Source organism: Parus major, chromosome 20 (genome assembly GCF_001522545.3).
Source record: "Parus major isolate Abel chromosome 20, Parus_major1.1, whole genome shotgun sequence".
Classification (NCBI taxonomy): Eukaryota; Metazoa; Chordata; class Aves; order Passeriformes; family Paridae; genus Parus; species Parus major.
The window spans coordinates 7054596-7080603 of NC_031788.1; the positions used below are offsets into that span (position 1 = coordinate 7054596).

The following is a 26008-nucleotide window of genomic DNA, read 5'->3' on the forward strand; positions in this document are numbered from 1 at the left end:
TGTTTTCACTCAAGGCACTCCAGTCTGTGCAGGGAACACTCCCTTAAGCAGGGAGAAAGCCAGAAGTCCTACCCTGAGACACCCACTCCAAAATCCAGCTCAGGCAGGAGCTGCTCCCAGAGCAGCCACCCAAACTGACACTCCGGGTGTGCCTTGTGAAACCCAGCCCATCCTGCTCCTCATCCTGTGCAGGTGTTACATCATGTGCTGTTATGATTCTCAACTCCCCAAATCATCAAGGAAAGATCATTATGTACAAGACATTCATAATAATATAGTTACCATTATAGGATATTACAGACCTCGCCCTGTTGCTTTATTCTTACCTCTAAGGATGAGAAAAGTGTGTTTAGTGCTGGGAAGATGAGTGATAAGATCTGCATACAAACAGCCCCCACAGTGCAAAAGCTGAGGAACATAAAAAGATCAGAAAAATGCCCTAAAATGTTAGGAGAAGTAGAATGTAAGTCCCATGAACAAATGCACCTTCCCAGAGGCACCTCTTGGGCCCCTCTTCCTCCAGGCAAAGGCCAAGGTCACCTGCAGACCTCCCCAGCTGAACCTGCAAGCCAAAGTCCTGCCCTCCCCCACTAGAATGAGCCAATAAACATGAAATAATAAAAAACCAAGGCACAGTACACAGCACTGTTCCACCACTGATGTTAACCTTTGTGCTCAACACGAGTAAAGCTTGGACTTAGATTAGAAAAAGCAACATGAATTTCTTGTTAAAAACATTTGCAGGCATCCCTTTATTTCCTTACAACCATGGAGATGACTTGGGCTCCCAGGGTGACCACCTGCCCCCCAAAAGCTGCCCCTCTGTGCCTTGCTGGAGGAGCTGCTCCCCCTTCCCCTGGGCTGCCCCTTTTTAAGCTGCAATCCAAGCCTTGCTGGTTCTCACAGAAATGATGAAGTGGGAGCTGACACATGTTTAAGCTTTCCTAATTGTCCCCTATGGTCTGCTAAGTATAATTACCAAATAATGCCTGGGAACACAACTGCATCCTTGGCAATTAGGGTGATGGCACAGAAGGGCCACCAGCCCTCCCATCATCTCCTGCTGCAGGTCCCTGGCCAGCCACCTCATCCCAAAGCCTCAGCATCCCACGGGCATCAGCAGAACAGCACCCAACATTCCACCTTCCTCCAAGCAGAGCGGCTGCTCGGGATTTTAGGCCATAAAAATAACAAACTGCCAGCATTCTAAGGATCAAGTGCTCAGAGGAAGGATGATGAGCCTGTACAAATGGTTTATTTGCACTTCACGCCAGCTGTTCCCCTGTAAAAATGTGTCTGGCCAGGTCTGCTCCCCACTGCCCTGATTTCACCTGTGGGTCTCATCCCTCAGATCCTGTGGCCCCATCCTGCTCCAGAGCCATGAGATGTGGCAGACAACCACCCTCAACACCCACAATGCCACAGAACCAAAATGAAGAAGGGCACAAAGCCAGAGAGGACTGCAGAGATGTTTTAGCCACTGGTAAAAATAACAACACTCGTTCATCCTTTTCTTACTCTCAGATCTCTGCTCTTTCCAGCAATCCTGTACCTGCCCTCAACAGAATTCCTTCTCAGACAAGAGGCAGTGTCATGTCTGCACAGCTCGTCAGCTCTGAGCAACCTGCTCAGCCAGTTCTCAGTGAGTTTTGGTTCTAAATCACCTATTTTAAGAAATGTCTCTGCTTTTGCTGGGAGGATGGAACACCCACACCAGGCACCCAAAAACCCTGCCAGGAGTGGGCAAGGCTGCAGTGGCTCCTGCCCAATGGTGTAATCTGGGAATGGTCTTTATAGCTGCAATGATTGCAAACATGAAGATTGGCTGTAAGTATATTCCTGCTCAAAAATTATAGTGTGAGCTGACAAGAACTGAAGCATTTTCACACTGATTTTAATTGTATTTTGGCAAGTCTGGAGTTAATTTGTATTTGCTATAATTCCAAAATGTGTCTGCCTCTAAACTGAGGCTGAACCCAGATTTGTTTGTTCATGAGCACAGATCTTTGCAATATCTTAGGTGATCAAAAGCTAGAGACCAAAATAACTAATTCTTTGGGGACAAAGCAATTAAAAATAAGCAGAGATAAATATTTATGTTTTGGGGTTTTTTTTAACCTACTGTAAGGTCTGTCAAAGACCCTTAAGGGCCACAGGTTGCTCTGTCCCTGCCTCACTTCAGCTCTTTCAGTGTCTGCACAAGCTCTGGGCCTGCTGGCACCTCAGCTGGGCTCCAGTCCTGCTCCTGAATTCCCACCACTGACCCAAGAGCACCATTTGGTAGGAGCCAGGCGTCCTCCCACACTTTCAAATAAGAATATACAGAGTACAAACAAATCACAAGTTAATTATAAACCCGGTCATAGCAGCTAAGAAAACACTGGAAGGTAAATATCTGCTCAGGTGAGATAATTCTGCCACAGAACCAATGTTCTACTCCACAAAAGACCAGCTCCTATTAACAGGTGAGTATTCCATGGGGTTGTACCTGCTTCTCTTCCCAGGAGCTTCAACCTCCTGACATCACAGCTGCTGCTGAAGTAACGATAAGCCTGAGACTTTTTATATACAAAATGTGGGATATGTTCTTCAGGTGACCCTCCAGGATCTCAGGAGCTCTGAAGGGATGAAATCCAACCACTGGCAATCTGCTAAACAGATAAAATAAAATTAATTCATTAAGACTTTCTCTAAGGACATGCTCAATGATTTATGGGGGTTCTTGACAGTTTACCCTTTGCAACTTTAAGAAACAGCAAGAAAGTGATCTGCAGGGAGGAAAAAAAAATGAAAATAAAAAGGAGGACTTTGATCACTTCAGCAGTGGACAGCAATATCAAATGATTGTAATTCACAGCAAATATTAGACCAAGAATATTAGATCTCCTCCTTCCCCCTCCACTGATGGAGCAGGACCACAGCCTTCCTCAGTGCTGACGATGAGGATGGTCATGCCAGGATTTGCTCACGTCTTTTGTAAAATCACCTGGAAGGCAGGACACAGTGACTCATGTACTGTCTGCTCTCCTTCCTCTGTGCCCAGCAGGTGGGCTGAAGCACAGAACCAACACTTCCCACCTTTTGTACAGCTGCTGCTTCACTCCTCAGACTTTTCTGCCAGTTTTCCTCATTTTGTTTTTGTTACAACTTAAAATTTTAGCAGCAGCTCTCTTGGTCTTGAGAGAATCTGCTCTTATCTTGACATTTTCACCTTCTGCTGGTGGGGTTGTCTGCAAATGTCAGAAGCATCATCACATTCCTAAAGTTAATACACTTCAAATCCCACCCCATGGACCATCACAGTCCTGCTTTTATCTGAGGTACATTCAACATGTTTGAAGTCTGACAGCACTTCTTGAGGGGCATTACTTCTTTTCAAGGTTTTCGAGCATAAGAGAATGTCATGCAAAGACAGATTCTGCAGGAACTTTACAGGGATATAAAATAACCAGAATTAGAATGTTATACTGCTGTCCAAGACAAGGCAGAGAGAGAAGCAAGGACACCAGGAGGTGATGTTTCCTCACTTCTGAAAAAGTGTGTTGCTTTGGAGCAAGATTCATGGAGAAGCAGCAATAGTGCTGGGACACTGAGCAGGGTTTGGATTGAGCCTGTCTTGGCTCCCTCCAGCTCTTACCAAAGCCCAGAACCACTCTGGGAAATGCCTTTTGGCCTGGGCAGTGTCCTCCTTTGGGCTTTTCATGGCAAGGAAAGGCAAGTGTCTGAGAAGGAAAACAGGAAATGGGAGTCTGGCTGTGAGAGCCCACCCAGCACGTGTTCATCCCAGAGCACTCGCAGCTCACACAAAAACTTTCTGTTTCTTTTGACTATTTCTGATGGATTTCTCTGGATTCTCAGTAACTGTCTGAGCACTGGAAATCAGTTGTGTTTCATCATGAAAGCCTGTATTGTTTTTTTCTACTATTTTTAAGTATGCTGCATTTAATACCACCCATTGGCTCCAAGAGCACTAAGAGAAACAGAATCCACTACTAAAAGCATTCAGAAAAGTCAAATCTCTTGTTTAGGGACATGTGTGGTGGGATGGCTGCAGCATTTCCATTGGAGTCAGCTTCTAATGGCTCCACAGGGAACAGAACAGAGCCATCAGCTCAGCACAGGACAAGCTCCACATCCAAACAATATTCACTAAAATACCAAGAATATGAACTCCCCCCCTACTTCCCTCAAAATCAACTGTTTGGGGAAATGCATGGCAAACAGCATCTTGCATTTGCAAACAACAGCCCCACTCAGGTGCTGGCAATGCCTCTGGAAGCTGGAAGAGATTCTGAACATGTACATCAGAGCACTGAGTCATGATCAGAGCTTTAATCTAAATTTGTTCCATTGATGTGGCAGGAGATTTGTTCCACACCAAGCTGTTTATGTTTTGATGTGCAAGTGAGTAGATTTAACTCAAGTTTCAGCCTTCTGGAAGTCAAAATATTTCTTAGAAACACGGCCCATTTATTCTGCTTGTTCTTTGCTGCTGGAACACTATTAACATGCATGCTGCTTTTATTTGGATACCTTCCTATCACTCTCCAGCTCTAGTTTCTAGTGGGCACTTCTCCAAAACCATAATCCCCCATACAGCCAATTCACTTAAGAGCTGGACTCGATGATCCTTGTGGGTCCAAATATTTTGTGATTCTGTAATACCTCTACAAATATTCTGTGGTCCCAGCCCAGAGAAGGCCAGAGACAGCCTGGACTGCAAAGCAGTGATAAAGCATAACACAGCAAACATCATCTCCATGTGTTAATCAGCACTGATGAAAAACAAATTTAACAGTTTTCAAATCCCTTAGGTGTTGATGAGCTGGACAATGTGTGACTGGAGTGTCTGAATCAAGCAGACAGAGCTGGTGATGTCACACAGGAGGGAGGGAGGGAGGGAGGGAGGGAGGGAGCAGGCACCTGTGCCATCAGGACTGGAGCGATGTCACCTCAGACCTGATCCCATCAGGAGATCAGCTCATGTTTCCAGTGCTGGAAAACCTGCACCTTGCACTGCTCATCCAGGGCTGACAAAGGATGTCTTGTCATCCCTGACAGATCATGTGGCTCAGGTGAGCCATCCCCAGGAGGATGGAGCACATCCAGATCCCATCAGCTACACACCAACCCTTTATAAGGTACGACCTCAGAACTATTCATTAGACAAATCCATTAATGTACAAAAAGAGCCAACCCATTACTGGCTCTTGCTGGAGACAGGCTGTGATAGCCATCAGACAGGTGCAGGGGCACGATAACTGGATTAGGAGACCCATAAATGCAGCTTGTTGGGACTGGAAGCTCTGTAACAGTTTTAAAGGAGAAAGGAAAGAATGCCCCAAGGCCATCTGTGGTGCCTGTGAGAAGAAAAAGATCCTCAAAGCCCAGCACATACTGAAATCCTGGTCATGCAGAGTCTAAATCATTAACTCCTTGCAGGCACACTGGGGATTTCTCCTCTCACCCATGTCCCTCTGCCACCGGGAAGGTGGGGCACACGAAATTGCTCACTGCACTGGAACCAGCATCAGCAACAGGACAGCGATCCAACATATTCCTGCCAGGAATTATTTGCAGACAAAAGTGATCCATCAAGTACAGCCCAGGAAAAACCACATTAACATGCTACAAACATCCTGAGGCCAAAAAGACAAGGAATCGGGAGGCAGAAAAACTAATTGCATGGAGGCTGCTTAATTATTTTTAAGGTTACAAGAGAAGCCTGACAGAATATGGGCTCAATATAGCAGACACTGCAGAAATTTATATCAATCTTATCACAATTCTGCCCTCCTACTAGAGCAGTACAGCCATGAATGCTGACCAGCATCAACTGACTGATTAAGACACAAATCTCAATATTACTAATAAAACAGCAAGTGCCAGAAATAATAGGCACTACGAGCATGTTCAGTTTCAGCTGCAGAATGGAGAAAAAAGAACTTTTATGGTGTCTTGCCAATAAATTCATCTCTGGGGAACCATCAAAACAGAGGATGCCTTTCTGTAAAGCAATCACTGATGGCCTATGAGCAGAGAAAATATCCAGCTCTGCATGACAATGACAGCAGGGCATGAGCCAAGGAGCAGATCCTCAGCCAAGCCTGTGTGGGACAGGTCCCTGTATCTGACAGGCTGCATGGAGGACAGGAATTCCAGGGCAAATCAAGAGGGCACAATAGGGAAAATTATGGAAAATGGAGAATATTAAAGGGGAGAGGTTAGATTTAAAAAAAGGCAAGGCAAAGAAAGGAATAGAGGAGAGGAATTTATAAAAATATCCGAACTTTGAATCTCTGCAGTGGTCACAGACAAATTCCTGACCTAAACAGATTTAGACTGTGAAGCTCAATCAATTAGATTCACGTCCAGGTTAAACAAGATTTCAGAGAGCAAGGGCCATTCCTGGCCTTCTTTCCATCCAAATGCTGTGCAAATCTCTGCTTCCAGAAGGAAGACCAGAGAAACCTGGCACAGAGCTGGCACTCTTTTCTGAGGAATATGGGAGAAAGAGGAAATCTCCTCTTGCAGTGGGAGGCAGTAGAATTTTGGGAGCTGTTAAAAACTGCAAGGAGAAGGAAAAACAAAGATGCATGATTCCATAATCCATACAGAAAAGGCAGCAGAGAAACAAGATTTGGAAAGGGTCACACTGGAGAAGGATGCATCACGTGCTCCTGCTGCAAGCAGGAAAAACTGGGAAGCAGAAGTGAAATGCAGCTGCTCTTCATGCAATCCCTTGGACAGAACAGCAGCCAGGCCTGGGCTCTGGCGAGTCAGTGATTTACAACCTAAAATCAGAGAGTCCTAATAGAAAAATAACAGCCTGTCAGTGTAAGTGATGGTGCTTGCAGAGGCCTGCCAGCCTCGTGGAGCAGCTGCTCACCACAACCTGCCAAGGAATGGGAATAACCAGGAGAAAACAGGCTGTTTGCCAGGAGGGATGGGGGATTCCTCTGGTTTACAGGTCCTGGACAACCCCCTGAGCAGGATGCTCAGACACCCAGCAGTGCTCTCAAGTTCAGCAGCACCTGGCACTCTAATGGAAGAAGCACAGTTTCTGCTAAAAACAAGTGAAAGATGAAGTGAATGCTGTAAGCACAGGTGGGAAAGGTAGCACAGGGACAACTGATTAAAGCCCAAGATCAAATTTTGGCTTTGAGAAGACGCAAGAAGCTCACACCTTAGCCATGTACCAAAACACCTGGAAATTAGTGCCTCCTTCCACTAGAGAAAACTGCTTTGAAAACAGAAAAGGCATTTCTAAGAGGCAGCTCTTTTGACCTTTGTTCCATTCCTTTGCCATGGGGCACAACGTGGGGGTGGCTGAGGAGCAGCTCTGGCCCTGCAGCACCCTTCCAGGCTTGCTCTGCTCCTAAAAAACCCAAAATGACCTGTGGTTTGAAAGGATCCACGAGTACATATTAACAGCAGCAACAGGGGTCCAAAGAAACAATTTAAACAGTCAAATTCTAAATATTTGTGAGTAGTCAAGAATTTGCAAGCCACTCATGGGCTGAAATTCCCCCATATGCAAAGCTTATGTGCAAATAACAAAACAAACCCAAAAATATCTGCAGAGATGACCTGGGTTAATCCCACCATATAATCCCATTTCCCAGCTCCTTCACTGAAAGCTTTATACAAACCTCAGGCTGGTCAGAGCACAAACCAAAGCCCAACATTACCACCTGGTGGAAATCCTCTTCTGCTACAGCCACAAGCAGAAACATCATTAAATTCATTTGTCAGAGTAAAAGAAGCCAGGTTTACACAGTGGCAGTGTAACACCAACATCGAGCTCAGTCCTGCACACCCAGGGCCCACCAGGGGCTGTGGGTTTAAAAAACACAAGTTTGGCAGCACAGAAAAATTACTTTTTCAGAGAGAAAGGCAACAAGCCCACATGCAAAGCAGCCTCCACATGCCCATGTCATTTCCCTGGAGTCCATCCATCCAGATGCCAGAGAAGATCCACAAGAAGGATTTTTTAAGTAAGATAACATGAAATTTACTGATAAATAAACCATGACAGCCACAGAAGGCTCAACATTACCCTATCCACCAGCATCAAACCCAGCCATTTAGGAGCTGGCAACCAGGATTTTGGACTCTTGGAAGCAGTGATTTAACATTCACATCTTTTGTTATTGCAAAACTGTTTGGACAGGAGAAACCCCTGCAGAGACCCTCGGTTCCCAGGCACACATTGTTCAGCCTGTGTTGCTGAACAGCAGAGCCCAGAGAGGGAAAACAGGGAGGAAACAGCAAGGAAAACTGCACAAACAACACAGCCTCCCAACTTTATGGCAGCCCAGATCCAGACCCCTGTTTGGACAGTTTCCAGCATCTTAAACAGCAACCATGGGGCTGTCTCCTTGCTGGACCTCATCAGCTTTTGGGAGCTGGTTGAAAACAGCACAGAAAGGGAATGGGAGAATGCAGAGCCAGAAAGGGAAAAAGTAAGAAACAGGAATGAGATGCAAATAAAGAGAGACAAAATCAAGGAATGTGGATTTTCTTATTTTTTTTTTAAAAAAGGAGGTGGGAAAAAATGGAAAAGGGAAATTCAAATGGGGGGAAAGTTTGGTATGAGAATGTTTAACTTGGATGTTAAAACCCCAAGCAGCATGGCCTGGTTCCAATGAGCAGTGGAGAAGCCCCAGATCTGAAACACAGATCCTGTCCTGCAGGAGCCTGCCTGTGATTTGAATGGGAGCAAAGGAAGCACCACGGATTTTATCAGTGGCTGAGCAGGAGACAAGGCCGAGCTGAGGAATGAACTTTATCTGGTGGCACCAGTTCCCAAGGTGTAAAAGAGGAAGGATCTCACGGAACAATGTTGTGGTTGGAGCCTCAGTGGCTGTCAATTCCTTGCTTTTGGGGCAGGATATGGCAGGGGAGGCCATTTGGTTTAGTCCACTGCTTCTGCTTCTTCAGGAGAGTCCAGCAGGACATAAACACTACCAGGTGAGTCTGAGGGAAAGCAGAGAGCAGGAGGGAATGGAGGGGAATGACCACTGAAAGGAAAAACAGAATAAAAGCCAAAGGGGAATAGAGGAGTTACAGCATTTCTGTGCATACAGAGGTTTGGGACAGACAGAAGCTGTAGGTGCATCCCTGGCACTGAAGAAAGGCCACGAGAGCAGCAACATTCCCCCAGGATTCCCCACTACACCCCGGAGAGCAAAGGTTGAGTGAGGACCCACGAGCCTCCAGGGACAGTGCCAAGACTGGGTAGAGCCCAGAGCTACAGAAGGATCACGACCAAGGCCCTGCTCTCCAGAGCTGGCCTGGGGTGCAGCCACCATCTCCCAGGGACAGCAGCAGGAGCATCAGCAGCAAAGTACAATTCCCATTTCAATATGGGAAGGCACAAGGCAAGGAGAGCAGTAGGAGTACCACTGATCCACTGCTATCCATATTTATGGTATGCCAGTATCTTATGAGCAATAAAAATATCCAAGGACAATTTTATAGAGCAGATTCACAGCCCATCTGAGACACAGCCGCAATAACAGTTTGCTACAGTCTTACATGAGGCCTTCAAAGTCCAGAGCTCTTGGAGAGAATCTGTGAAAGACTGTCTCCTGGCCAGAGATAAATGCATAGCTGTAAGCCTGGAAGAAAGCTACAAATGATTGATAAACATAATTTTTATTTAATAAATATATTTTAGATATATTTAATTGTCTCCACATATCATTTTGCAGAAAATAATAAAGAATTAAATAAACTTATAACCTGCAAAGCACAGATGAGAAATGAGTGGTGACCTGAAATACTCCATGAGTAAGAAATTTGCAGAGTTCTCAGGAGCTGCCAGAATTGGTTTACACCAGGGAATGCTCCCTCAGGGAACCCTTTCCAGAAGGGAGGCACAGACTCCCAAAGCCCTGGTGTAAAGGAGGCGTTTACCCCTTTGGAGCAGCATCCCACCCATAATCCAAGGCCCTGGCACAGCTGTCCCTCCAGTGAGGGAGGAGATCCTGACACATTTGTTGTCACAGATATCAAAGAATTCGGTGCCAAGTCTGAAGAGGGAGACCCTGTGACACAGGAGTAACACCACAGTGGCTTCACACACTTTTAACCTCAGGCAACCACAGCCATTTTCACGGCATGCAGGGTATTGGATGTGCTGGTAACATCCCTAAATCACAAACCAGCTGACAAAGGCAACATTCCTTTGACTTCCAAGAAAAGGACACTGCATGTCCACTCAGAACAGAAATTTTTGTAAATATCACAGAATTACTGTCGGGTTTGGGTTAGAAGGAACCTCAAACCTCAGCTAGTTTCATGGTCAGGGACACCTACCAGACCAAGTTGCTCTAAACCCCATCCAACCTGGCCTTGAGCACTTCCAGGAATGGGGCAGTCACAGCTTCTCTGGGCAATAGTTCCCTGACATTGCTCAGACCCACATTTTTTGATGTAGCCCTTGATTAATGTCCCCAGGATGCAGAGAACAAACAGGTTGTTTTCAGAATTCAGGCAAAGCTGCCACCATCTGCCTCTCCACACTTCACTGTCACCTCAAGTGACAAACAGGTTTCCTCGTGCCTCTGCTCTTGGATGAGCTCTGTCCCAAAAGAGCCGTAAGTCAAATGCTTTTCAGCCACAATAACCTTTAGAGACAAACTAAAAGTTCAAAAAAAACTCCATAAAGAATGTTAGGCTGAAGCTCACTGATGCCAAAAAGGAGTGAAACAGGAATCAAGGGTCCAATTGCACCTCTCCAAAATCCAACCTTGTGACCTTGTGCTCAGCCTAGAACTTCACTCAGCCAGCAGGAACCTAAGCGAGGATGATTCTGTTTAAACAGAACCTCCTAGGAAATTAATGAAAAATTGTTTTTTCTCCATTTCAGTTCCTAAAGGGCAGCAATGCAAAGGAAAAGTATTGGTCTCAGACATATCAAATCCATGCACACTCCCACCTTGTGACAATGCTATCTCAGCACCCAGTGTGCAAACCCTGAAATCTCCTCAGAGTCCCACTCTGGATGAAGAAGAGAGAGGTACAAGGAAAAAGCTGGGAATTGAATGAAGTAGGAAAAGGGCTATCTCATATCATCATATTTCACCTCACTGAAAGCCTTTATAATCCCTAAAGAATCAGAAATGTTTAGTTTTTAAGCACAGAATCAAGAATGGATTCTCTCTCAGCAGCAGAGGGGGGGATGGAATCCAACACCTACTTATGGTGCAGTTGGAATCTTTATCCTTCTGCTAAATGTCTATCAACTTTTGCACTTTCCTTAGAAATTCTTGCTCTAGTCCTGCCCTGACTTTAGTAAAGGAAAAAAAAGTGTTCAATGTGGAATTTAATTCCATGAGTTCATTTCACCATGGACATAGACTGTTTTTACAAGAGGCTCTCACAACTTTAGTCTCCTCCTACAGCCCCAGTGCAGTCTTTCTCCAGGTTGGATTAACCTCAGTTCTTTCAATCTTCCTGAATAGGCAATTTTACCTCTAAATCCACACCCCATGAAGGAGAATAGCTGTCATAACTTATACCCTGATTTGCCTTTGTAACAGGCACAATCTTCTACATTCATGGTCTCACATACAATAGCCTAACCAGACTGGTTAAACCCAAAAGAGAACCCATTTGAAGGAGTCATTTATCACCCAATCTATTACTTCATAAGAGACATTCTTAAATGAAGAACTGGTTTATTAAGCCAGTTCCATCAGGGAGGATGCTCATGTTTTCTATTTGATGGAGAAATGAATGCTTAAGGAGCAGACACATTTCCTGGCAGCACAAGAGAACCAGTTAAAGTGGAAGACAAATCCCAGCAGCTCTGGGTGCAGGGCTGGGCCTCAGAATGAGTCAGAATGGCTTTCCAGCATGAGATCCCTGCTTCTGAATTTGGGCTGCACATAGCCCAGACATATCCTGCAGGACAGACAGTGACATGATGTGCACAGCACCAAGGGGAGCAGAATTACTTACTGAGGTTCTGTGGTGCTCACAGGAGGAACTGTGGAAGAATGGCCATGAAAAAAAAAAACCAAACCACTGCCTACCACTGGTAACAAATGGTGCTCCTTTTCTTCCTTTTTTTTTTCACCTTTTTTTTTTTTTAATACATCAGGAAATTACTTCTGCAACTGCTACTCCTTCAGCTTCATCTTTCATCTCAGAGGACAATGTCATTAGCCAGGCTGTGAAGCATCACAGCCAGTGTCAGCCTTCAGAAAGTGCCATCAATGTCTCTATTGTTAATATGATCTATAATTTCTTTCATTGCCTGCAGAACCCATTCAAACCTGTGAAAACAAGCATTGTAAATTCAGACCTAGACTTAACCAGGTAATTCATAACTGAGGAAAAAAGATCATAAACATGGCAGGCTGTAACAGAAGTACCAAAAGCGAACCCCAAAAGAACCCTGCGGCACACTTCCAGAGTTTCCAAACCATTTATTAGAAGCCTGAATGGTGCAGTTCATGGCCATTACACACCTAGACAGGTATGACAAACAGTTATTTTTAAATTGACTGTTTGGACACGATGCTTTCCAGTTTGCAAACATATCTACAGTGATCTTGCACATAGAACAAACCACTATGTAACTCTGAAGTATTAAATTTGCATTGTGATTACCACTCACTAATCTAAACTTACCTAAATTGGTTGAAAAGAAAATCACAGGTTGCAGCTGTTATCTTGCTTTACTACTGGAAGCCTCATTCTAAATGCTATTTCCTTTAAATATTGAATGTTTGAAGGAGGAAGCAAAGGAACATTTTTCATAAGAAGTATATCACAAATTAGGAGGAGAGGAAATTCATTTCCTCAAGTATTTCCAGTGATGTTTCCCACTCAGTTTGTTGTTTACTGTAAGTGATCAGAAATAGCATTTTCCTCGTGTTGAGCATGAGAGGTATCTGTGAAAGGCAGTCATTGACCTCTGTCAGAGTTTCCTTGACTAAAAAACAGTCTGATTCCTGAATTGATCACATGGGGTTTGACAGCACAGGGAATCTCATCACTGTATCCTGCAGAAAGGAAGGGACAGTACAGTAAATGTGCTGGAAATTACTTCCAATTGTGCCAGGGGAAGGTTAGGTTGGGTATTAGGGAAAATTTCTTCCCTGACAGGGTGACCCAGGGCAGTGGTGGAGTCCCATCCTTGGAGGAACTACAAAGCTGTGTGGATGTAGCACTTGGGGACATGGTTTAAGTGGTGGCCTTGGCAGTACTGTGGGACTCAATAGTCCTGGAGGGCTTTTTAAACCCAAACAATTCAGAGATTTTTACAAGGTCACTCATTCTGCCACTCTGCTTGCAAAGCTTTACCGCCCCAGGTAAGCCCTCACAGCTCCTGGCAGTGTGAAGATGCTTTACACAAATCAGCCTTACCTGAAACAGAGGGAAACCAGTTACCACCAGCTCATGGTGTCCCACGTTGCAGCACTGTGTGGGATGGCTGTCACTTGCTGTGGTGCCACTCACCCTTGCAGCAGCACATTCCATCTGTTCCCACCTCCCTGTGCATCCACAGCTCACAGGGAGAGGCTCCAGGGTGGCTGCCCCAGCTCCCACCACTGCTGTGGGGCTTCCCCTCATCCTGACAGCCACTGTCACAAACCTCTCCTGCCATTTCCCTCCCTGCTCTCCCAGAAAACCCTTCCTTGAGTGAAAAGCCAAGATTAAACACAGGTTTTTCTTCAGGTCTTGGAAACGGACCCACCTCCACCATCCCTCATTTTAATCTCATCTGCTCATCACTCCATAAATATCAACCTGCAGAGCTTTGGACATGTTAAGATTTATATCCATGCTGTCCACTGAGATTTAATGCCTCCTGAATGTCCATTCATCCTTATGCATACCCTGGGGACAAAATCAGAGTCAGAGAAGATTGACAGGCAACCATTTTATGAAATATTTTCGAGAGGAAAATGTCCTCAAAACATCTGTTGGACTTGAACACAAAAATTACACCAGTTCCTGTGTCCTCCAGCTTTGACAGGTCAGACAAAAGAATTTTTCATATATAAATGTATATATATATTTATATATAAATAATAGAAATGTATATAACATAGCTATATATAATATTTAATAATATTGTATGTTGTCATACTGTTTCAATATTTATATATTGTTTAAGTAAATATTTACATCTATAATAGTATATATCAAAGTTAAATATATATTATTTGAAGGCCACAGTTCACAAAGCCAAACAGCTGTGTTGAAAAAAAGAATCATTTTTACAGAGAGCAACCTTTGCCTCCTCAAAGCTGGGGTTGCCTTCTGAAAACTTTCTTTTTGGTCTTAGGAGTTTCAGTTTAGTTTAACTTTGTTCCTTCTCTACTAAAAAGAAAAGGAAAATATTAAGTGGATAATAAAGATTGTCTTATTGACAATCTTTATTATATCTGCAGAGCCTCAAGAAGACCACTGTCTTCCCAAGAGCCTGAATCTTCAGCTTAACAGGTGTTACTCCAGAGAGAAACCCCATTTGCTTTGCCTCTCTTTGGCTGGATTTTGCCCATATCAAACCCAGCTCCCTTCCCATGGCACAGCAGGACCACGCTGTCCTGCCCAGAGCTTGTGCAGCCATCCCTCCTCTCTAGCCACAGAACAGAGCACTCTTCCTTCCTTCCTCTCTAGAGCTGTTTGCCCACACCAGACACCTTTGCAGTATTCCCTGTGCCACTCCACAGCACAATTTTGTTCTGACACAGATTTATCCTCTTCCCTCATCACTTCTCGAATTTCTACTCCCATATACACCCACCACGTTCTCTGATCACACCTTTAACATCCCTCTTTCCACTGACTCCAGGCCCATCACCTCTCCAAACAGAATTCCTGTGTGGAACCAACCTGCCCAGGCACATCTCACCCCCAGTGATCGCACTCAGGAGGTCGTTCAGGTCTCCTTCCTGCAGATCATGCTTTGGATTCACTCCCTGCATTCAGAGCATCACCAGGGCAGAGCTGCACTCCCTCCACCTGCTGCCATTTCACTGCAATTAACCAGAGGTGGTTATTATGAATTGGCCATGGCTCCATCTCACCTCACTTTCTTCACATTAGAAGATCAGTAATTCCTCAGCTGTCCTGACACAAATTCCCTCTCCTCTGCCAGTAACCTGCAATGACAGCTCATGTTATTATCCCCTTTTTCTTGTACTAGGACAGGACTAGAGGCACAGGATGTGGTCTCTGCATCAGACTGGCCTGAAATCTATGGTACAGCCCTTTGAGTTTACACTCCCTCCTGCAAAAAAATACCTTTCCCTTGTGAGCAGCAATTCCAGCCTTATCCTTGACAAGATGCCCTCAACTCCCACCCCTGAGCCTGCTCCTGTGAAAGGACATTCCACCAGACAGCCTATGAGATGACTGAGTGCTCAAGCAGCCACATCAAACTGTGATATGATATGACAACAAGAAAGTTTCTGGCCTTTATTTGAAGGCTTTTTACCAGTTACAGTAAGAATTGTCATTGCAAACCAGGATTTTTTTTAAAAAATGAATAATAAAAGTTAAAAAAACAAACATCCACGAGTCCACCTGCAAGTAAGACATGTTGGTACAGAAAGGAGACATGAGCTTTTGCTTCTTCCATTCTGTTTTTCAAAGAACTGATAGAACTAAGATACTAGGAAAGGTTGGATGCTATCAGAATCATTCCAGCAGGTGAGCATTTAACAGCATATACTGTACCAGGGTAACAGAGTAGCTATGTTAAATCTATGGGTTTGAGTTGAGCCTATTGTAATTTGTTTCTCAAAAAAGGACATTAAAAACCAGATTATGCCAAGATGTTATAATGGAGCCATAAGCTGGCTACATGAGTTTGTCCCCATTCTATTTATGACTCATCGTGGTAGCAAAGAAGTGATGTAAACAACTGCGATTCTGAGCAGTGTGTGGCTGACCAGGATACCACTGCAATTTAGCTTTATAACGCACATCCAGTACATCCACACATCCTTTGGCCTCCCCAAGGCACATCAGCAGCAATTCTGACTCAGCCTTCTCTTAGCAGGAAAGGCCATTTACTTGCTTTGACCAAAATCAACCCATCTGATGACCTGTTGCTTCCCAGTTCCACACATGCAATCCTCTTGGAAAGAGACTTGAAGCAACCAGGTCCCAGTGCCAACTTCTGACCTCCCAAAAGTCATCTTCACCTTCAGCCACATCCTGCTGCCACCTTTTGCTTTGAGTTGCTGGAATAATGGAATATTTAGAGTCGAAAAAAAATATGCTTCCGACTTCAAAGCAAGGAAGTAATGGGAAAGAAGATTTTATGTGCATCAAACCCCAGGTCTATGTCCAGCCAGTCCAGCCCCAGCTGTGCCACACCAGCAGGCAGTGCCAGCAGTGCCTGCTCTCCACAGTAAGGCACCCACAGAGTCCTCAGGGTGCTCCCCAGCACAGGAGCAGCCCTGCAGGGATCACTTCCCATTCCAAGGTCAGATACATCCCATGAGCACTTCTCTGCAGATGCTGGTCTGTGCACACAGCTGTGACAGGAACATTTAAGCTCATTTAAGAAACACAATTCAAGTCAAACAAATCAACTCAGTTTACAGTCAGTCTGCTCACAGAGCCTGGTGACAGAAAAAATTAACATCTCGTTTGTCTGTAACTCATAACCAGTGTTTTAGCAGTTTCAAAACACATTAAACACACAAAGTCATGTGACAGCATGCCTGTAACACATCCCAATTCCCACAGCAAGAGGAGGAGGAGGAAGTCAACACCACACTCACATCCCATTGACTTGTGGGAGGGAAAATACAGCACAAAAAATAATAAAAGAAAAAAAACAACAACAACAACAACCACTTGTGCCAGCACACTCCAAACAAACTACTGCTACTGAGGTTAGCAATGCCTGGGGCTGGGGAATGGAAGCAGAAATTCCAGGTCCTGCAAGCTTCACCATGAAACTATCACGGGCTTCAGCTCTGCCTAATCATATCTGAAAGCATGAGAGACTCCAGCAGACATGACACTCTTGAAATACAGAACTTTATTTAGAAACTGCTTAAAATAGAAAAACCCTGTCAAGAAAAATCCAAGTCAAATATGGTTTCTCAGTAAAATGGAGTTTTAGGGCAACAAAAGTCTAAAAGGCCACAAGAGAAATAGCACCACTGCAATTTTAAACAATGGCTAGATACTTGCATTTTTGGCATTCACTGAATTTGGGTTTTTCTCTGAACTTCACAAAGATTCATGCACTACACAATTACCATAAAATGCTCTCCTACACACATTTTAGGACAAGCTACCACCAGAAACAAATGAATACAAGCACAACAGGACTGATCAATCTCAGTAGTGAAGGGGGGTCAGAAGTCTTGCAGGGTCTTGCCAAACACAACAGTAATGAGGGGCATGATAGCAAAAAAGGACAGTTAAGGAAAGTATTTTAAATATTAATATTTAAGTTAGTCTCAGTACTGTATTTTCTGCAATAACATTAGCTCTGTTAGCCAGCATCTTTTAGTTTTTACCCCAGAAGACTACTGAACTGACAAGTGTTATTACTAATATGCCCTGGTTCAAAGAAGAGGGGGAAAAAAAAAGAAAGCAGACAGAAAAATTTCATCCTCATGTGCTCAATTCACTTTCATTCAAAGCCAGTTGCACAGTGCAAGTCCTGTTACAACTATTGGGCATGTTCAGCATTCCTTGGGATGGGAAAGGGAAAAGTGAGAGAACAGAAGGGATTATAACAGAAATGAAAATAAACAGAACAAATAAAAACAAGAGCCAGGAAGAAAAATCACTTCTGAAGGACATTTTAGGCAGTAAGACCGTGTGCCCTTTGCTTTGTTTTGCTTTTCTTACAGAAAACACAGTACGTTTTGGCAAAGCCACAATGCCACAGAAAAAGGCTTCAGCACTCTTCAAGGTAATTTATGTGTCTCAGCTGTTCATACTCCCTCTAATCTTGTGACAGGCAACGTTAAGGCCCATTTCATCGAGAACTAATCACTTAGTAAGCAGCTTTACATAGGAATGGAGTTTTGTTTTAATAGCCCCTTTTGAGCACTTGCTGACACAGTGAGACTGCCACGCAAGGCCTCTCGGACAGCAGTGAATGGAGTTAAACAAACGTCTACCCCAATATGAAGCACATAAAATCTCCCATCACATTACTTCAATTTGGCATATGGAAGCATATTTTAAATACTCTTAAGGCATTTATTATAATTTCTGTTCCGCAATTTCACATTAACTCAATCTTTCTGCGAGTCAGTCTTTAATTTCTCTACTGCACACCGCCTTAGATACAAAAAGAGTCTTCCCACAAACCAGTGTTTTACCAGCAAACCATTCTGCAACGAGCTCCAAATATTCAGCCTCTTGCTCCCTAAATATACCACCTGGATGTGAATACTGCTCTGCTACAGCGTGAGAAAGAGCTCTTAACTCAAACCCACTGTAAAAGTGAAACTTCCGCAAAGTGCACTTTAAGAAGAGGTACTTTTTGCTTATGAAAAGAAACCAGTGAGTCCTCTAAGAATAAAGTGGAGTATTTTACAGTTAAGCACATGATCTGGGGCAAAGAATTCTGATGTTGCTGCTCTGCTGGTACAGTATGTGGTCTGTTAATACTCTTCTTGTTCTTCCTGCGGTGCTCCTTCGTCAGGTATCACAAAGCCTTCCTGAAGGGGAAGAAAACAAGTGCTTTAATGAAAATCTGATGTCAAAACAGTTCCTGGCTACACTGTAGGTACTTTTTCCTCTTACTTCAGGTAAGACACCCTTAAGTCACTATTTACAGTGTCAAGATGTATTACCAGAAGTATTTTCCTCAACTTTGATCTATTTGTTACATACTAGTCATGAAAGGTCTACCTTGTTTGCTGTCTGACTGTAATTAAGTTATCTGATCCTTTATTGCAGGAAAAAGCTAGCCCATAAACCTTACAGGGAAAAAAAAAAATAGAAATAGAGAGAGCCCTGGAAAGCAAACCAGCTTCCAATTACAAGGGCAGGAAGAACAGTGCAACCTAGTCTATAACAGATTACTTACATCTGTGGCATAAAGAATTTCCACAATCCTCTGCAACACTGGATCATTCTCCCCTTCATTCTCCTGGCAGATCAATTCAATGTTCCTCAATTTGCCAAAGTAGAAGTCTCTCTCCTTCTCCAGATCTTCAACAGTAAGTTTCAATACGTTGATCTGCCAAGGGGCATCAATAATAATTATATCCTCCAGAGACAGAATTCAGTAGGATCTATGCAAAAGGGGCATCCCGAAAGCTCTCAGAAGGGTGTTGATACACAAAGCACTTCAGCAGTAACCAATTTATGGGGGGAGGGGGACTGTGAGAGGAGAAAAAGGGCCATTTCTCAAATTTTAATATCACTGCCACAACATCCAGTCCAACATACACAAATCCACTTGGAAAGACTAAAGGCTGATTCCATGAAATAGGTAAAGCACTGACTGCCAGCAGTTCTCTCTGCTCACACATTCTTTCACGACAACTCTCCTGCTGACAGCAGGTTCACTTGTGCTGCTCTCTGGATTTCAGTGAAGGAGCAGCTGCTCATAGCTCTGTTGGAATGCTGGGAGAGCTGCAACACAGCTGTGGGAATACTTACAACCCTGCTATGTGTGACACAGCCCACACTGGGGTGAAATGTCTGGGCACTCGTGTGCTACAGGAGGGGTTTTGCTTCCTTCAGAGAGCAAGACCATTATAATGAAGGGTTCCCAATTAAGTGATTTTTAAATGAGCTGATTCAGATTGTTTTCTTCCATCTGTCTGACCCAGACATTCTGTGGTATTGGAAAAACAAACCTGCACATAACTCTATCAAGCAGAGGTCAGTCACAGGGCTGTCCTGTACACACCTGCTCGATCAATCCTGCCGATTCATCGTCTCCTCCACCCTTTTTGCCCATCCCAGGCCCAGCTTTGGGACCTGCTGGGGTCCTCTGTGCAACAATGGGCCTCTGCGGGGCTGCAAGATCAATTCACCAATTAATTCAAATTCTCCCTCCTATAAAGGGAGAATAATAATGCAAATTCTCCCTCCTATAAAGGGAGAATAATAATGCAAATTCTCCCTCCTATCCCCCCCTCCAAACATGCTTAGGCATAAAAGAGTTTGAAGACATGTTCCTTCTTTAACTCCATGTAACATGTCCTTTCTTTTTGGCACACTTGGCACCAATCATTGCCATTTTCTCTTTTATAGAAGACTGTTCTTTCTGTAGCCTCCAGACACCTGGGAACTACAGCAGCCTCAGTCTTTGAGCCTGGCATCTCTTAAACAAAATGCAAAATACCAGAATCCCATACACTGATTTTAAATAGCAACCCAGTCCTCATTTCCCCAGAGTTTTTCATGATCTAGATCATCTTTTAACTATTTTCTCTACCTGCACTGCCAGTACCGAGAGATTTCCTGGTTTTGTTCACAACTGGAGTAACAAGGTTTGGTGCTATTGTGTCCTGGCCTTGTCGAGCAGCAACAGGATCATACTCCTTCCCGTCATAGTTTGCATCAAAGAATTTTTTGAACCACTGAACAAATTCAAAGTTGTCCTGAAATTTTCCTTTCACTAGTTTGTCCACAGGAATTATCTGAAGAGGGGGAAAAAGAAAAAAAAAAAAAAAAGTCAGACTCATATTAAGGGTAAAGAACCTCTCTGTGTTTTTAGATAAAAAGTTTTAAAGTTAATGCACTCAAAAGATATGTAAATTTAATTCTTGTCCAGTCTAAGGAAAATCCCCCTTGACCACTATGTCAAATAATAAGATTTTTGTAGTTATTAGAATGAAAAAACAATCATGCTTTGCCTTTGAGGGTCCAAATAATTTTAAATAATTCTGCAGCAAAGTTTCTGCTAGATCAAGTTTACAGACAAAACTTCTTCCTGTTCACATGGAGCTGGTTCTGATGAATCTGAACCGATGACCAACTCCAGAACTGCTACAAGAGCTAAACTTCACTGTTATAGCAGACTCCAGCTTCTCTGGGATGAGGTGTATAACTACAGACTGTCAAAAAGATGCAGCAAATAGTGAAGTTTTGTTTGTAGGGTAATTTTTTATTTTCATAAGGCATTTGGAAGCCAGGCTGGTTGTCCAGATGGGTTGTGTGGACAGACTGCACAAGCCACTGTCCCCAAGCAGAGACTGACTCTGTGCTGGAGCTGCCAGCTATGGAATCAGACATCTTCTTAAAGAAAGAAAAAGCTTCAGCCCTGCATGTTCTGCATCCTACCAAACACGCTGTCTGTAACTATTACCTGAATAAATCCCCCTTCCATCAGTGGAACTGTCATTCCATCTGAACAAGCTTTTTCACAATTTCATTTTCACTAGCTAAAAATCACATATTTTAATAACTGGAGGCAATTAAAAGCCATGTAGATGTGGCACTTGGGGACATGGTTTAGTGGTGGGCCTGGCAATGGTGCGGGAACAGTTGGATTTGATGGTCTCAGAAAGATTTTCCAACATTAACAATTAAGTAATTCTATACACTTGTGAAGAGCAGTCTGGAATCATCCTTAGGACTATCATAGCAGTAGGTTATGGGAACATACCTCCTACAAAGATGGTCCAAGGAGGAAGCTCCAGCAAACCTAATCTCATAGAAATTTCAGTATTATCTTGTGCCACAGAATTAAAAGGGTAACATTCATCTCTCATTAAGAACTGGAAACCTGACCTTGGCTGGAGGAAAGCAAAATGTGTCCTAACTAATGTGAGGATCCCAAGGCAAGCCAAAACAAAAAGTTTTGAGGTTTACAAACCAAAATTAAACTCTGTTCCCAGATTTATTCAGTTTCAAATCTGAAAGTTCATCTCATCTACATTAACATTAAAAGCAGAGGGGCAGTTATAGCCCAGCTTACTTTGTCAACACCCATTCGTTTAAAACCTGCTTGTAGAACCTTGAAGTTTTGAATGTACTCATGTTCCAATTTTGCTTGAAATTTCACTTTCTTGAGTGCTACAGAACCTGGGAAGAGCATGTCCATGAACTGACAGTATGCAGCACCTGCCAAAAGGAAAAGAACACAAATCCTGGGATGAATTAAGTCAGCTCAGCTCACTAACCTTCATGAGTTTCTTTCCAGTCAGGTCAGCAAACTGACCTGACTCACTCCTCAGTCACACAAGCCCTTTAAAGGCAACAAAGGCAAGAAAACAGGAAGCTTCAGACTCCTTTTTGGTGCAGCATGGCCATAAATAAGCTTAAAGGAGCTGGAGAACCAAACTTTTGGGCTCATGACTTGAACTCTTACAAATAAGAACAAACCTGCATCCATAATTCCAAGGGGGAAAAAAAAATCTAAGGAATAAATTTACTTTCCTTTCTTCATAGATATCAGTACAGATCTGAGATGTTATATGTGTCCAACAGGCATGTATTCTTCTCTTAACAATACTAATAGAACTAAATCAGAAAAAGAATTATTCTAAAAATTGTATTTGACCATTATTGAAACCATAATACATTTACCTCCTACAAATAGAACCTATACACAATTCAAGGTGCTCTCCAAGATAAGAGGCTAATTAAGCTGAATTACATTTAAAGCAGGCCTTAATCAAAGCACCAAAATAAGATAAGTGTTTCTTCGTATTAATTTAAATGCTTCATATCCTCCAATTCAGCACTTGCTGTAATAAGAGGAAAAGAGATTCAGTTCAGCCACAGAGTGGACAGCCACCTCCATATCTATAAAATATACACACATAGTAAAAAAAAAAAGTGGTTTAAAACTAGATCCTCACTCTGCAGTGATAATACACAACCATTAAAAGCACAAGCACAACACTCAGAGGATTATTCCCACACCAACATGAATGAATTAAGGAGTAATGGGAACCCTAACCTAAACCATCCAACAGCTGCTCAACAAGTTTTTAGGAGCTATCTGAAGGCCAAGAAGGAATATAGAAGAGCACTGCCCTCAACTACTCAGTTCATCTCAACTACATCCAATAACTGTTCACTCTCTTATCAAGGTACTTTGCAGGCGCTCCCACTTTCACCTGCTACCAGAAGGCTGATGTCATCTACTGGTGCAAATTAAAAATAAAAACAGCAAACCAGCTCTTGCTGTTTGCTCTCCACTGTGTCTCAGTTCACTTGCTGCAGAGCTCCAATCCCAATTCAAACAGAGAGGACTTGCCAGACACCAGGGGTTTGCTCACTATTGGCAGTCGGAGCAGTAAGTGAGATAAAAACAGAGGGATCACAGCGTAAGTCAAAGGGCAGATTTTGTGCATTTATGCAACCTCAAACTGCTGCTGTCACTGCTCCCCTTGCCAAAGACAGCAAAACAAGCTTGGGAACTGCAGCTTCCACAGGACTATGACAGCAAAAGCCACTTCATCCTTGCCAAGGCACGAAGCATTATTGCAGACAAAGAAAAGAGAGGTTACTCAGGATATACCACATCAACAGCTCTCAGTCTTTTCCCAAAAACAGGTGAGCTGGAATTCTGCAGAGCCAGTACTAATTATCCTCACTTCGACAGCTCTCACAGCAGGCAAGACTCACACCAATCCCATGCAAATCAACCCTGCACAGGACAGGGTTTAACCTGCCTATCTGAAAGCAGACAGTGCTTATCATTTCCCTTCCTCCTGTGGTCATAGATCTTTAGTTCACTCACCCTTACAGTTCTTGTCCATCATCTCACTAGACAAAAGCCACTACAAATACCTGTCAAATGCCTTTTGTGTCCCTTGCTTCTCTGTAATCTTTGTGACTGTTTCTTCCATGGATTCAGCCACAGCCTGTACTGACAGTCCAAAACCTCACTTTTAACCAATTCATCCTTTTATTCTACCTCAAATTTTCGCATCTCTCCTTCCATGAGCAACACCTTATCTTAAAGTTACTGTATGAGCCACACTTCCACTTTTCACCAAGTACCTGTTGTAGTTATCCAAATTATCTTGTACCCAGGCTGTATTCCTAGCCTTGGGTTTTTTTCAGCTCTTATTCCACAGACTATTATCTTTTATTCGCTCTTACAAGCCTCCTCCTCCCACACACTCCTCCCTACGATGACACTTGACTCCATTTCTGTACCACAGACACTTCCCCTTTTCTGCCTACAACTGTACATGAGATTCAGCTGTGCTGAAGTCGATTCAAGCCCAGGTAAGTTGGGCTGACACAGACTGGATGCGCTCCAGGACAAAGAGGAGTTGTAAAGTCCTGCAGATGACCCCACAAGTCACTGCTTTGCCTTCCTCACACTCCAGCAGTCTTCCAGAACAGATCACTGTTTTTGCTAGTTACACTTGTAAGATTTACTCTATCTATGCAGGCTAAATGCTTAATTCCTCATGGGAAAACAACCTCTTTCTCAGTCTTTTTTTCACCTTGACATCCATTCCTCATAGCATCTATACTGTAGTGAGTCACGAGAACGTGCCTTTTCATTACACTGACATTATTAACAACCACTTCAATAACACTCTGACCATAACTGGATCATAACACTGACCACGAATCTGTTCACACCAGGAACGAAGCCAGGAGCACAGCTACAGCAGGGCAGCACAGAGGGTGCAGCTGCACCTCTACAGAACCAGGGTGCACATCCCGTGTGGAACTGCCCTCGGGGTGAACCCCCGTACCTGAGCACAGCTGTTCAATCTTGGTCAGCGTCAGCTGCAGAGACTCATTGATCCACGCCAGCATGTCATGTCGGCTCAAGTTATCGCTGGTCACTGAAGTAGAATACACATTCACTGCCATTTTCTGAAAGACAGAGCCAGAGGTGTGAGTGCCACAGACGCTGGGCTGCGGTGGAGCCGCCTCCTTTTGAGCCATCCCGACCCATCAGCGAGTGAATCGCGACGCAACTGCGGGCTGCCAACAGCTGGGAGGACCCTCCCGCACCACCACTGCAAAGGGCTCAGCTTCGGGATTTTTGACGAAAAATTAGCACCGAGGCGCTCACGTGGGAACCGCTGAAAGGAATCGCGGCTGCGGCAAGTTACACATCCCTCTCCGCCGCGCCACCGGGAACGGCCGAAGCACTTCCTGCCCGGCCACGGTATCTCCCCGGGGATCAATACCGAGCGGCCGGTCCCCGCCCAGCCCCGCCGGCACAAAGCGGAGCCGCCGGTGCAGCTGCCGCCGGGCAGAGCCGCCCGCACTGCGGGCGGGGCACGGCCCGCGCCCCCCCCCGCTCCTACTCCTCACCCCCCCCCGCCGGTCTCTCCGCCCCACCACCCGCGGTACCCGCCGCACCTCCGCCCGTCGAGGGGCGCGGCCCGGCCCTGCAGGCCTCGCGCCAGCCCCCTCGCGGCGGCGGCTCCCCGCCGGGCCGCTCCCCGAGCCCGGGCCCCTCCCCGCTCCCGCCCGGCGCCCCCGCCGCGGCCCCGGCCCGGTACCTGCGCCGCGCTCGTCCCGTCGGCCCCGCGTTCAAACCGGCCCCGCCCGCCCTGACCGGGACCGCGTCACGCGCTCGCTGCGCGCCTGCGTCACGCTCACGTCACGGCCCGCGCGGGGAGCGCCGCGCGCCGGCACGGGGCGGGAGCGGTTGTCAGGGGGCGGGGCGAGCCGCTGCGTTGCTACGGAGATGCCACGCCCACTCCTCCTTCTGGCTCGCCTGCCATTGGTCGAGCCGCTGGCCCCGCCCACACCGGGGGTCCCGCGTGCCCGAGGGGTCGCGCTGGGCTCGAGCCCGAGGGTGCGACGGGAGCGCTCCGGCCGCGGGTACCGGCAGAGCCCGGCCCTGGACACCCGGCACAGTCCGGCCTCGACCCTCAGCACAGCCCGGGCCTGAACACCCGGCACAACCCGGCCCTGAACACCCGGCACAACCCGGCCCTGAACACCCGGTACAGCCCAGCGCAGCTCCAGCTCTCCTCGCACACCAGCACCAGCCACCTTGGTGTCACTGGCATCACCTCAGGGGTAGCAGGAGAGGGGCAGCTGGGCTCCCTGGATGTTCCCCTCCTCCCACTGTGAACCCCCTTTATTTACCCAATAAGACTGTCCA

The 26008-nt window shown here is 45.0% G+C and overlaps 2 protein-coding genes across 3 annotated transcripts in view; both read right to left on the reverse strand.

The window, feature by feature from the left end:
• Positions 1–15312, reverse strand: part of LOC107213198 (BPI fold-containing family B member 4-like) — a 41446-nt gene extending 26134 nt beyond the window's left edge. Inside the window, exon 1 of the mRNA XM_015647307.3 lies at positions 327–15312. The gene's annotated coding sequence lies outside the window, so the exon portion shown is untranslated. The remainder of the gene's footprint in view (positions 1–326) is intronic.
• A 103-nt stretch (positions 15313–15415) lies between these two features.
• On the reverse strand, positions 15416–25515 carry MAPRE1 (microtubule associated protein RP/EB family member 1). Of its 2 annotated transcripts, none has more exons than XM_015647733.3 (7): positions 25398–25515; positions 24636–24759; positions 21887–22032; positions 20417–20606; positions 19871–19980; positions 19040–19192; positions 15416–18668 (listed from the first exon to the last, which is right to left on the reverse strand). In XM_015647733.3, the coding sequence occupies exons 2-7, from the start codon at positions 24754–24756 to the stop codon at positions 18612–18614; spliced, it is 777 nt and encodes a 258-aa protein (XP_015503219.1). In that variant the 5' UTR covers positions 24757–24759; positions 25398–25515; the 3' UTR covers positions 15416–18611. The 2 variants fall into 2 exon arrangements, with proteins under 2 accessions (XP_015503219.1, XP_015503217.1); XM_015647731.2 differs by having other exon boundaries at positions 20402–20606; positions 25398–25514.
• Positions 25516–26008: the final 493 nt, after the last annotated feature.

Coding starts and splice junctions, on each gene's coding strand:
- MAPRE1 (XM_015647731.2), bottom strand. CDS start 24,756: ATGGCAGTGAATGTGTATTCTACTTCAGTGACCAGCGATAACTTGAGC. Junction 22,033..24,635: donor GATTGAACAGCTGTGCTCAG/GTACGGGGGTTC, acceptor TCCTTTTGGCAG/GTGCTGCATACTGTCAGTTC. Junction 19,981..20,401: donor TCTCGGTACTGGCAGTGCAG/GTAGAGAAAATA, acceptor TTGATCTTGCAG/CCCCGCAGAGGCCCATTGTT.